Below are 12932 nucleotides of genomic sequence, written 5' to 3' on the forward strand. Positions count from 1 at the left end.
AGGCCAAGCAGTCCATAGTTCTCCATATGTATCAGAACAGGAGTTCATTCACTGTCACTATTTTTCATGGTCTTTATGGGTTGCCCTGCTTTTATTTGTCTTTAATACATATTAAGGAGATAAGATAATTGGAAGAATTGAAGAACGAATATACAGGTCACCTGCTAAGAGGAGGTACCAGAAATTCGTGTGAATACCTTTCTTGACCTATGCCAGATTTTTTACTGGTTTCCTGAAAATGACCTGAAAATCATTATTTTTCTAGTAGGACAGATATGCTGCTTTAACTTACAGCAATTCATCTTCTCAGGCAGTTGGCAGCTCCTCTCCCAGATTTTGTGTTAAAGCATCAGAGGTGAATAATAATAAATTGACCAGAAAATTTTAGCTTCTTCCACAGACTTTCTTTGAACCCTTAATTCTCTTCTACTTAGTGTCTCACCACTTCCTTCACCACTTTCTTCCTCCCTACTTCAACTGACAAGTCCATGCTGTCCAGTCTTGTCCAATCTATCACAGACCTCCAACAATTCAAGGCTTAGACATTCAGTGAATTAAGTAAAAAAATCTCAGTGTTCACATTTAGGCATCAACTTATCATCAGTATTCTAGAATCTAAAGGATAAATGGAAGAGGATAGAACATTTAAACCTCTGACTTCAGTTAGCACCCTGATAGTTTGAAGCACTTCCCTTCCTGTTCTGTGCACTTTGCACATTAGATGGAGAAATCCCAAGGGTTTCCAGTTCCCAAGGGAATCCCAAGGGATCCCAGTTCCCAAAAAAGTGGCATGTGCATTTTGAGAATTCTTTGAAGTAAAACGCCTTCAGCTTTGTTACTGTGTCTGGTTGAGGTGGAGCTTATCTTCTTTATAGTAGTCCATATGGTGCTTTGTTTTGATTTGTGACTAAAGCAATATCAACTGCATACCAGTATAGTGGTTATTGCTACCAGGGCTTGCACACCATCGAGGCTTTCTCTTTTTCTTGGTCTGCTCCTACACAGTAAACAGACCCAGGGTAGGCAAGAATTTAAGAGGAGGCACAAGCAGGACCAGTGAACCAAACTGACCAAAGGAATATGCCATGCTGTGTAGCATCTGTGCTCAGCAATAAAAACTGACCAGAGAGGGCTTGGGGAAGGCAAGCCATTTCTTGGAGACTGACAAGACATCATTCTGCTTGTGAGAGATAGTGAGTGGTTGCGTTTGCATCTCTTGTTTTGTTGTAATTTAGTCAGTTGGGTTTTTTCCCCTCTTCTGTTTGTTTATTAAACTGTCTTTATTTCAGTTTATGAGGTTTTTTCTTCTTCGTATCCTTTCTGCTATGCCTCTTGAGAGGGCTGGGGGAGGGAATGGCAGTGTGGATGCTTGGCTCCTGGCCCGGGATCAACCCATGAGAGATATGTTTTTTGTGTAAGATTTGAGGAACTTAGTGCTTTCAGTTTCAGTCTTGGAGAGACATAGTCTCTTGTGATGTATCTCACTCCCATATATATATTTAGTATTTATTTCATTCTTTAATTATTAGTGGGCTTTTTTGTTATTGTTGTATACACTCTGAAGGAATATGAAATAATGCCATGAAATCTACTGCCATCCCATGATACTTTGCTTCTAAAGTAAGTGCTCCTTGCTTGTTTTGGTGAACCAACAAATCACTTGAGCATTAAAGGGATACTGCCTTGAGGTTAACTGTAGATGAAGCGTTTCCCATCATCTTACTAAAAGTGGGGTTTTTTTGCCTGAGGGACACCAGACTGCTCTTAGCATGTGCTGTGAAATGCATGTATGTATTTTTACTATTATCCAAATTGTATCCTTTTTTTGCATTTCCCCATGTTCATATTCTTCATAGTGTCCCACATATGTCTTCTGTAATTACTCTCTAAAATCAAATATCTGCCTTGCATTAAATAAAACCTCTGATCAGTCTAGATAAAAATCCCACTTTCAACCATATCTACACATCTCTTGTTCGCTTTTACATTGCAGCCATCAGTCTAAAGCCATTGGAGTGAGCGTGAATTCATTCCCCTGAATGGATCACAGATCAATCCTTTGGACTAATTTCCTAATCTTACCATACCCTGAATATTTATTTGGAGCTTATTTGCATACTTGAGTTGACAGCATGCCTGTTTTTCCTGTACTACATAAGTCCACGAGTCTGTCATAACTTGTAACGTGTGTCCTGCCTGTTATTTCTCATAACTTTGTTTTGTTGCAATGCTTCATTATGTTTTTATCCACTAAGTTATTTCAGTTGGTCTTGCAAAGGTGCTCTGGCATCAGAACAGCCAGATTACTTTTATTAGGCTTTGTGGTTAAACTGCAGTTTAAATTATTCTGTACTTCAGTTGAGTTTTCCGGTAGTTTTGCCAAAAAAAGACATAATTTCAGCATATTCTTGTGTTATGAGATTGCCAAAATCACAGGCATCTGTTTGATTCTTATTTGTTTTTCATGTGAAGAGAAAGGCAACTTTCCTCTGGTTTTTCATTTCACTTGACTTTTTATTGCATTTTTCACAGGAAGTCTTTAGACTGTCACTTAAGGACACAAGAATATTTTTTTAGTATATTTTAAATTCTGTTAACACCATATGTATTAACAGAAACAAGAGAAAATGGGATACATATTTTCTTTCCACATAAAGGAATGGCTGAAAATACTGCACACTGGGCATGTGAAATATGTTTATCAATATCACAAAACAAAAGCAAAACAAACTTCCACAAACTATTTTAAAGGAAAGATAAGAAATATAGTAGATATCATTCCTGTTCCCAGTGGAAGATTAAACTTTGTATTAACTACTGAAATCACCTTGAATTTGTGTAGTTCACGTTGTTGATATGATTGGAGTCTGTCTGAAGATATTTATACATGTAGCATGCTAATTAGTCTTTTTTATTAGTTAGCAATTCAACAACTTTTTTATTCCTTTGCCTTTATTATATAAAATACTCCTTCTGTTATTCTAAAATTCTCACTAATCCTTCAAGGTAATTTTTCTCTGTAAGAAGTAAGGTAATATAAATTTTGTGAGAATGCTATTGCTGTGAATACTCTTAATTGCTAGTTGGCAACAGAAATGTTTTTTGACTGATGAGGATTGAATTGGTCAATAAATGTGATGTAAGTTTAACAGAGAAATAATATCAGTAAGTTTTTCACACCCAAAGGAATTTGTCGTTCATATTATCGTTTGGGGTGGGGTTTTTTTGGGTTTTTTTTAAGGTAGAAAAGTAAAGATAGGTAGTCTGCTGGAAGGTGGGGAACACAGTTCATGCACTGTAGTTTTTCATTTTTGTTATGGAATTGTTATTTGGGGAAATGCAGAGAACTATTTTTAGTCCTTACAGCTGATACTGGTAGTAATGCATACTAATTTTTATCCATTGTTTTGACAGAAGTTTGAGGTAAAGGTACAGTACCTATAACATCTTGCACATTATGAGTTTAGAGACTGAAGAAAAAATGCTTATTTTGAATATAACGTAAAAGTTCATCTCTTCCCATTTCAGCTGGCACTGAAAATACTTTTTATCTTAGAAAAGTCTTTGAATTTAACACCTCTATAGTAGCAAACTGCTTGTATGGAAAATTTTCTTACTAATATTAATTAACAGTACTTGTTTAAAGGCATCAATTTCAAGAAAAGAACCTAAAGTCTACCAATGCTCATCTGTTATTCTGACTGCCATGCTCACAAAGATAGGGTTTCTTTTATTACGAGAAACTAATGCCATAAACAAACTCCAGAAGAGACCAGACATGCAGATCTATTAATCATTTCACCATGAAAGTGAGATAGAAAGACACTGAGTATGGAAAATGGTGCCTCATGCTCCTTAGCAGAAATGCTTGAAGGAAACAAATTTACAGGTAGGGAGACAAATCTCAAAGTAAGAAATGTGATGGAAATGCAACACAAATTTCTAGTATTTAGGAAAGGCAAATATTCATTTCTTGCTCCAGTTGGAGTAGTCAGCAGCATAACTTCAGTAATAGAAGATACAGAAATTTCCTCTGTCTGTGTTTTAAAACCATCTTAAGGCCTCAGGAAAAAAAGAAATACAAACCAACAAAGAAAATAAAAACCCTACAGCAACTTTATAGCATCTTGAAACCTTTCAAACTTATTATTTGGTATTAAACTGAAAGCTCCTCCTTGACAGCTAACAGGAGTATGTACTTTGTTGTGTCTCTTTTTCTTTTCTTTGTTTTGAGGAAATGACAGAGAGAAATGCATGTCATTTAAGCCTATGGATTTATTTTCTCATGAATTTCAGTGCCATCTTGGTGCTTGCTTTGATTGTTTCACTTAAAACAAAAGCCTCAGGATTTATTTTGTTAAGCTTTTATTTTTACTCAAGATATCTGTTTTTACTTGTAGCCTTCTGTACACTATGCTTTTCAGAACACAGTGTGGTACACAGAACAATATCAATATATTATGCGATCTTCAGAGAAAATCTTTTGAAACTGAAAGCAAGAAAAAATCATAGCAAAATTGATTAAGATTCAGGGCAAAAACACTGTCTTACTACCATAGACTTCATGACTGGCATATGTAAACTTTGAAAAGCACTGGCTGGTTTTTATTTTGTCATTTACACTGAACTGCTTTCTGGTAAAACCACCTTCCTGCCAAGACAGCACAGTGGGGACAGCAGTGCCCCAAAGGTCTCAGTCTTGTGTGCCAGGTAATGTGACCACCACTGGCACATTAGAAGCCTTGAACCAGCCTGAGCCCTGGGAAAAGAATGTCCTGGTGTCAGTGTGCTGGAGCAGGGGAACAAGCTCTGCAGGCAGGGCTTGGGGATGTTGGCAGACTCCCCAGTGAGCAGGAGTCAGCTGAGCACAGGTTCAGTGGTAAAGTCCCATATAAAGGGATGTGTTAGCAATAACACAGTCAACAAGTCAAGGGAAATGGTTGCTCTCATCTCACCTGAGGCAGCTTCCTCTATGTCCAGTTTTGGTCCTCCTGTGGAAAAGATCTGTATTTTAAGAAAGTTAGTGAGAAGGCTGGACTAGGGGTCTTGCAGGATCTCTCACACCCTATTTGATTCTGTGCAAATATCATGTTAGTGAATTGTTGGATCTCTAGATGAATATTGAATATTATTAACTGTCTGTAATTGATCACCACATTTTAAAAAAGATAACAGGACTTTTAGTGTAATCCATTCTATCACCAGCACCATATTTCAAATTATTAAATACTCAGTAATTTTTATAATGAAATTTGGTTTTTTTTAGTTTTGATTGCCTGCTTTGGTTGCATGAATTGTTAACCAAGAAGTTTCCTTCTGTGCTCTTTCATCAGCCAGTTAAGTGACCTCATGCCACTGGGATAAGGCATTCAGGTCTTTGTGTGTCTGCAGAAGCTGAGTTAGTATCTAGACACCCTGTGGTTCCATGGAGAGCACATACTATTGCCTGGCTCTCTTAAATGCTCTGGACAGCCCTCTTGCTGTGTAAGAATCCTAGCATCTTAGCTTTGATATTTGAATGGGATATCTAAGCTGGGCATTGTGAAGGGCTTCTCCTCACTGCATTAAATTAAGTCTGTTTCCAGGCACCGGTGTGTATCAATGCACAAGATCTGACAGATTCTCACTGTCTCAGTGGGATGTTGAGGAGATCATACCATAAGTCACTTCATTACAGCATTGTTGGGATCTTGGTCAGAACCTTAGGTAAAAAGAACAATATGTTTGTTAGGTGATTATTTTACTCAGTTTATTGAAGGCAATAAAAGGATTTTTTTTAATCTTGTCTTTCTGAAGAGATGAAAGAGATTACTGAAATGAAAGTGACACAGAATTATGCCATTGCCATCAAGTTTTAGTAGTTCTCATGATAACTCAATTATGAAAGAAAAATGGACAATAATCCGATAACATATCTAAGTCTTCAGGCCAAGCACATTAAATTTTGCAAACAGCAGATGTAATGCTTTACAACTCCTTTAAAAGCAAAGCATCTCACTGTTCTGGTTTGAAAGCAAAACTAGTGAGAGACTCTAAGTCAGGAATACAATTTATTAGGAAAAGGGAGAAAAAATCCCAAAATACATACAATAATACAAAAGAAAAACCACTGTTAGGGTGGTAGTAGCCATCCAGATGAAATGGTCTTGTCGAAGTGGTGATCCTGTAGAAAAGATGTGGTAGCTCTTGTCCTGTGGAAACCAGAGGATAAGGGCAGTTTGTTCTGCCCACAATTCCAGATTACATCCAGGTGGGGATGCTTAGCTCCTCCCCCCTGGGCGGAGCATCTCACAAGGGGCTGATATTTTTATGTGAGTCATGGGGTGGGTCCTTGATTGCCCATTAAACAGAAATGGCTCCCCGAGGGAGTTATCTCTGGGTTATATGGCAGGACAGTGATGGGCCCATTAACAGGACATAAAGACAAAACAATGCCTCTCCTGGTTTCAGCAGCTCTTGAGGATGGGAAGAGATTACAACTTTACATTGTAACCTAGGACACTCACATATATCTATTCAGATACATTGTTTTATTTATATTGTGTATGATGTGTCATTTATATTACCTTTTCTAGCAAGTATATAGAGTTCAGTATTCATGTTCACCATCAAACTCCCTACAAATGACAAAGGTTAGGTTAGTAACTTTTTCACTAAGTCAGGAATTAATAACTGTCCATTAACCTCTATATGTCATTTTGAATGTTGACATATATCATCAATTAAGTAGTAGATGGCTTCACTTTGGATCAGAGAACTCCAGGAAGACTCAGCAAATTCACAGAGGAGTATTCTGATTCGGTAGTTGGCTTTCTTCTAGGTTGGTACCAGAAATAGAGCAATATAGCATATAAGTAAAAATATCTCATTTACAAATGTAGAAGGTAGTGGTGATATTCTCCATATTATACAGAAAATGAACATACACACAATCACTGAGAAAATTATAATTGTCTTTCACAATAATATATAACTAAAATCTAATTCTCCTGGCAATCATAGGCATTTAAATAATCTGGTTATCTTTGTGAAGTTTCGTTACTGCAACTATTGTGTGTCACTTTTTTAAAATTTAGACCAGTGTACTTTCATGCCTCTACTTAAAAAGCTTTTGTTGTTTCTATAGGAAAATTTTAAGAGTTAAAAAAGCATATCCTACCAGCATTCAGATGCAGGGGATTTTAGAGGTACATAGGCAGTGCCTAACTTACTGCAGATAGTGAGGAAAGGAAAGCATTGGCATTTGCAGAGAAAAGTCGCTATAAACACATAAAAGTTGCATTAAAAGTTAATAAAATGCAGTTGAACATTGGCCTGTGCCAATGCTGTTTTGAGAAGACTATTTAAGGAAAAATTTTGAAGAAACTTCTAAGAATGTTTTTCAAATTCCTATGACATAAAAGTGCTTGAAGTAAGCATTGCTTTGAATGCTACATAAAAAAAGTTTAGGAATCCAACAAATGAAAGCTAGGCAAAACAGTGCTTTGAATCTTCATACATTCTTAGTAAATGAAGCCAAAATGCAATAAATAAAATTGGCGTTTTGGTTTAAAAAAAACCACTATGGTTTTGGTTTTTTTTCAAAAAGACCCAATGCATATTTCCTGAATATACTACCTTATGTTCAATAATTATGAACAAAATATGTATACCCAGGGGAAGTAAATCATCAACACAGGTATATATTGGTACAGAGAAAGTACTTATTGTATCTTTTGCTCTTGGTACTGCCCTATTATACTTGGTTTTATTGCCTTTCTATTGATTGGTAAATTAAACACTCAAAAACTTGTCAAAAGGCATAAAAATCACTTGAACACTGATAAATATTGGGCAGTTTCCAAAAACTGACATATCTTCCTTTACGGATATATTTCTTCTTACTGCAGATCTAATGCATTTGAAGTGCTGGCACTCGATGGAGTTAGTACTGGGATACTTCAGTTTTATACAGCCCAGGAGAGTGCTGACTGGCTGAGAGCAATGTCAACTAACATCAGTGATTTGACACTTCAAAATGTATGTTACTTTCTGCATATTTTCTTGTTATGCTATTGTAAAGTTATTTCTAGTTTTCAAAGGATAAAAACAAATCACTTTTAAGTACAATATATAAAATGCTTGTGTATGGGGAGGAAAAGGAGAAAGGACAACACAGGGAGAGGTTGCTTGATCAAAAGGATAAAGAACTTTTCAAGGCTTGCAGTGTTAGCATAGAACAGAAACCAGTAGAAAAACAGATTATATTTATAATTTTAAATATTTTTAGGGCAAAATATGTATCAATACTGGTCATTTCATAGAGCTTTACATGTGACCAAATATTTCGTTTCCACATTTTTGTAGTTAAACTGCACTTGAAATTAACATTTGTTGGTTTTGAAACAAGCATGTGAAGATTCTATGGGTAATGAAGTATGATTTACTGAGATTTACTGGAGACTGTAATTTTACATCTCTAAATCGTCTAAGAGTTGATTTATTTAATGCCACATTATTCCATCTCACTTCCTAGAAGTATAAAGATGCTTATGTTATTTTAAGTTACTCCCGTAAATTAGTAAGTAACAACTGCCTTTGCAAGCAGAAGTATTAACTAATCCCCAGAGAAACAGAAAATTACTATTTGGACGCACATTTATTATCCCATCAAAGAGCATCTAAAAACATTGATAATTATGGAATTAACTATGACGTTAAATAGGTAATTCAATAATGTACAATTTTGAAAGTATATTTGTCTTTAAGAAATGATAAAATTCAGTGATGAAAATACAATAGCAGAGCTGTCCCTGAAAGAATTGCCTGTGCAGGTTTTAATATTTCCTTTCGCTACATGTGCAGAGTCTGTTAACTTCTTTCATAAATTATGATTTAGTAGCCTGACTTTTATTTGTGCTTTGTACTCTAAATGAACTGTTGCTTAGGTAGCCAGATTATATTGTGTAGAATTAGTATTAGATTTCAACATAAATCTTTAAGTCTGTTGGTTAAAATAGACTTAAAATTTAATTTGTTTTCCTAGTCTTCAAAAGCTACATGAATCACATTTGATCATAATAGTTCATTTATTCCATTAATTATTTTAAAATATTCAATTGCTTAAACAATCTCGTTGTCAAAATCAGACATTTTTGCTTATGACGTATTCTTTTAAAATACTATTTAGTGAGTCACATAATGTACAGGGTATTATTATCTAATAATTCTAAGAAAGTGTATGGTAATATTTCTAGAGCAATTCCAATTCATAGTTACTAAACTTCTTTTTTTTCTTTCTTTCTAGAGAAATTCACTGAATAAAAGCCACTCTAATGATATAAGTGAATAAGAATAAAAATAAATGCAGGCATCTTTTGTTAGTCATAGGGTGCTGGTCAGTTTTTTTCAAAGGACTATATGCAGTAATTATGTGTCCTGACACTGTATCTTCACTGTGCTGCAACCTGTCAGCAGCAATATTTTATTATAAACTGAGTGCTTTCTTAGTCTTCTCCACTATCTATTACTAGTGAATTCTGACAACAAAGTAGTCCATCTGGTGTTCAAATGCCTGGCTGTTGCCAGGAAGTGCCTGAGAAACAACAGTCATGATGAATATCCATGTTTTGTGTTCTTGGTGAGTTACAAAGTAAACTCTATGCAGCTCATATGAGAAGCATGTAAACCTTTTTCACTTGCACAGTAGTTTTACAGGTTTTGTCAGGTGTGCAGCCTGTGGTACAGCTGGAAAGGTCAGGCCAGAGCATTTATTTAATTACTGATCTTCAGAAGGGGAGATGCACTAGTCAGTGAGAATTCCTTTTGTTGCGAACTATTTTTAAGACAGGGATTGAGAGGCTGGAGTACAGCAGAAGGCTGGATGACTCTGCCTCTGAGCAGCCAGAAAACACAGACCACCCTCCACAGTGCTTAGGATAGGGCCTTTGAATCAGGCTTCTTGGAAGTCTATTTGGAATTCTTTTGATTACCTTAGTCTTATAATGTCAAAAAATTATTCTTTTCTTATCATACCTCTGACACTGACATTGGGGACTGAATCTGCAGTTCCTTCAGAGCCGCTTCCTTGTTTCTGCATTTCTACGCTTCTGTAAAGTGTCTCCCCATTCTCCAGGACCAAAGATAATCACTACTCAATCAGAAATTGTTTCAGAGACCTCCTTATCTGGTTATGGGTTATTTTCATGAGTACTTGCTGACTCAAAGTTCAGTTGCCTCTCCAAATAGTTAAACTATGGAAATTAATTACTAGATACATGGCCACAATGAACTTTTTTGCTAACACTGTTGGCATAATGTCAGCATTCTTACCTGAGCTATTACTAGGTTTTTAAGCAATATTTACCATTATTCATGTTTTACTTTCACACATTTTTACATTTTGTTTTGCTGGTACTTTTTTCATGACTTTAGCAACTTTTCTTGCATCTTAGTAATTCTTACTTAAACTGTGCCTATCTGTGTTACTCTTATATACATTTTTTGTCCTACATATTTGCATGAAATTTTCAATAATTTCTTTTAGAATTTTAGTTCTTAAAAAGCCCCTAGTAGGGATTAATTGTTTTTGCAGAGTGCACCTAATCTTTCTTGTATCACTTTACCCTAATATACTTTTTTTTTTTTTTATTTTACCCTAATAAAGTCATGTTCAGCAGCTCTTTGTCAGATCTCCTGCTGATGCCAGGAGACAGTCCTAGTGTAGGTAGTGCAAAAATAGCTCTGCCACAATGTGACACTTCTACTAATGTCAGACTGCTCTTTTGAAGTACTACTGAAACATCTAACTTCTATACAAAGGCAAGCTCTCTGGGGATCAAGTGTGTAGGAGGAGTCATCCACAGTGGAGATATGAGAAGTTGTCACTGCGCAGGAGTGCTGCCCCTGTACATATTTAGAGTGTGTTACTTGGTAGATGAGAAATAATGATTCTGGAACCAGCCTGGACTTAATTCTTAGATGACAGAGGAGCACAGGGAATGCTGCAATGTGGAGAAAAATGTGTATTTTCAGCCTACATTGCTGATACATGCTTTGTATGCTTAGTTCAGAAAATCTCCTAGTTACAGTCAGCTTTACAATCAACATGTGTTTCTGAGGACCCTTGCCCCAAATTATTCATCTCTCTGTACGTATTCTGTTTTTTCACATCCTTTTATACCATCATGAAACTACCCTATCATCTTCCTTTGTGATTCAATCCTCATTTTCAATATTCTCAAAGCTTTTTGCATTTATCCTTGGCAGAAGTAAATGCAGGTGAATCAGCACATCAGATTTATTTCTTTGTACACCTCTTTTCTTGCAAAGGAGGTGCAGTTGAAGAAACTGAGGGAAGAGGGGTAACAGAAACTGGCAGTGAATCTTCCATGCTGAAACAAGAAGCCCAGGAAATGAATTAATCTGCCTGTGCTTCTCACTGCTCCTGTTCTTAATTTGTTCAGCTGAAGGGTTCTTTGTAGGCTGAAGTGACAGCTGTAATGGCTATGACTTTTTAGGAGAAAGGTCTTTGGAATAATTTATATTTCTCTCTCTGCTTTTCAACATTCAGATTGACAGCTATAAGATATATGCAGGTTTTCTCATGGATCTTAATTATTGTCTTTGAAATATAGCACTGAGCATAACTTTAGTCATAATCAGTAGAAGCACCTAAAGGTAATGCTGTTAGTTCATTTACATTATAGAGATTTATTTCTTATATATAAAACTTTCTCAAGGTTTTTTGTTTTATCACAATAAATTCTAATGGTGTTATTTAAAAAAAAAGTAAATAAATGAGTAGGTCGTAAGCAGGTCAGAGAACAAGTTATGATGCTCTTTTTCCACTTTAAACATTATTTATGATTTTTATAAATCATTCCAGCAGTTTAATTGGAGGATGGCAGAAACATAACATTTGATATTAAAGTAGGGTTATTAATCCAGATCACATTTATGCCTGTGACATCTTTTTTAATTGTATATGTCATAGCCTCTAAACCTTCTCTTTTATTTCTTCATGTAAACACCTATCGGAGGATATTTTGTATTGCAGTTGTGTGGAATGTCTGCTGTTATAGGGAGAGATTTAAGAAATATGAGCTTTAAACATGCATTAAAATAAAAAAGAATATTGAGATCTTGTTTTATTTACACAGCAAATTGTGGGGTACATGTAGATGGAAACAAAATCCTTGTGTGTAGGAAGCAGTATACAAATTCAACTGCCTCAATGATTATACAAACAATTCTATTCCTATGGTGAGAATGCATAATATTTCTTCACTGCTGCTTTTTTATTGTTTTAAAAAAGCAAAATTTCCAATTGAAAGTACCACAGTTCAAACTGTAGAGGTTGTAAAGGGAAGTCAGTAAGGATAGGACACACGTGCCCTAAACTTGGACAAGCAATAAGTAGCTACGAAAACATAGGGGCCTGTCAAGATCCTTCACTGTTTTCTTGAAAGACAATAAAGGTATATTATATGTGAAATAAATCCCAGCCTGAGAGGCATTTAGATTTAGGTAAATGATTTTGAATAATTTTAGTTCCTGCCCTGTATGTATCCATTTAGAACAGAGCGTAGGAATTATAATTTGCTTAATAGTTCCTTTTCCAAGTAGCCTGCAGTCTTTGCAGACCCAGTTTTTTTGTTCTAATTCTCCTGCTGTGTCCAGCTCACATTTCTATATTGCAGTGCTGAGAGCTCATGCAGTGCCAGCAAGGTAAATGTATCCCATTGGTATTCCTGCCTGTCTGCACCAGCTGTGCAGACATGTGAAGGGCACATGTGATGCTGGGTGAAGTGAAGTGTTTGTACTTCTCAGACCCATGACACTTGGATGTAATGTGATATAGAAGCAGATCTTTCTCCTCTCCCCACAGCTACATCAGGGCTGCAGCCATCCTGCTTTGAATAGGGAATGAGTTGCCTGTACATGACAACTGT

At 35.9% G+C, this 12932-nt stretch overlaps 1 protein-coding gene across 1 annotated transcript in view; it reads left to right on the top strand.

The window, feature by feature from the left end:
- SNTG2 (syntrophin gamma 2) overlaps nt 1-12932 on the top strand; it is a 211279-nt gene that overhangs the window by 148669 nt on the left and 49678 nt on the right. The window contains exon 10 of the mRNA XM_039715645.1: nt 7890-8019. Coding sequence (XP_039571579.1) covers nt 7890-8019 — 130 coding nt within the window. The remainder of the gene's footprint in view (nt 1-7889; nt 8020-12932) is intronic.

The sequence above is a fragment of the Passer montanus genome, unplaced genomic scaffold, assembly GCF_014805655.1.
Source record: "Passer montanus isolate IOZ18808 unplaced genomic scaffold, ASM1480565v1 scaffold34, whole genome shotgun sequence".
In the NCBI taxonomy this organism is placed as follows: domain Eukaryota; kingdom Metazoa; phylum Chordata; class Aves; order Passeriformes; family Passeridae; genus Passer; species Passer montanus.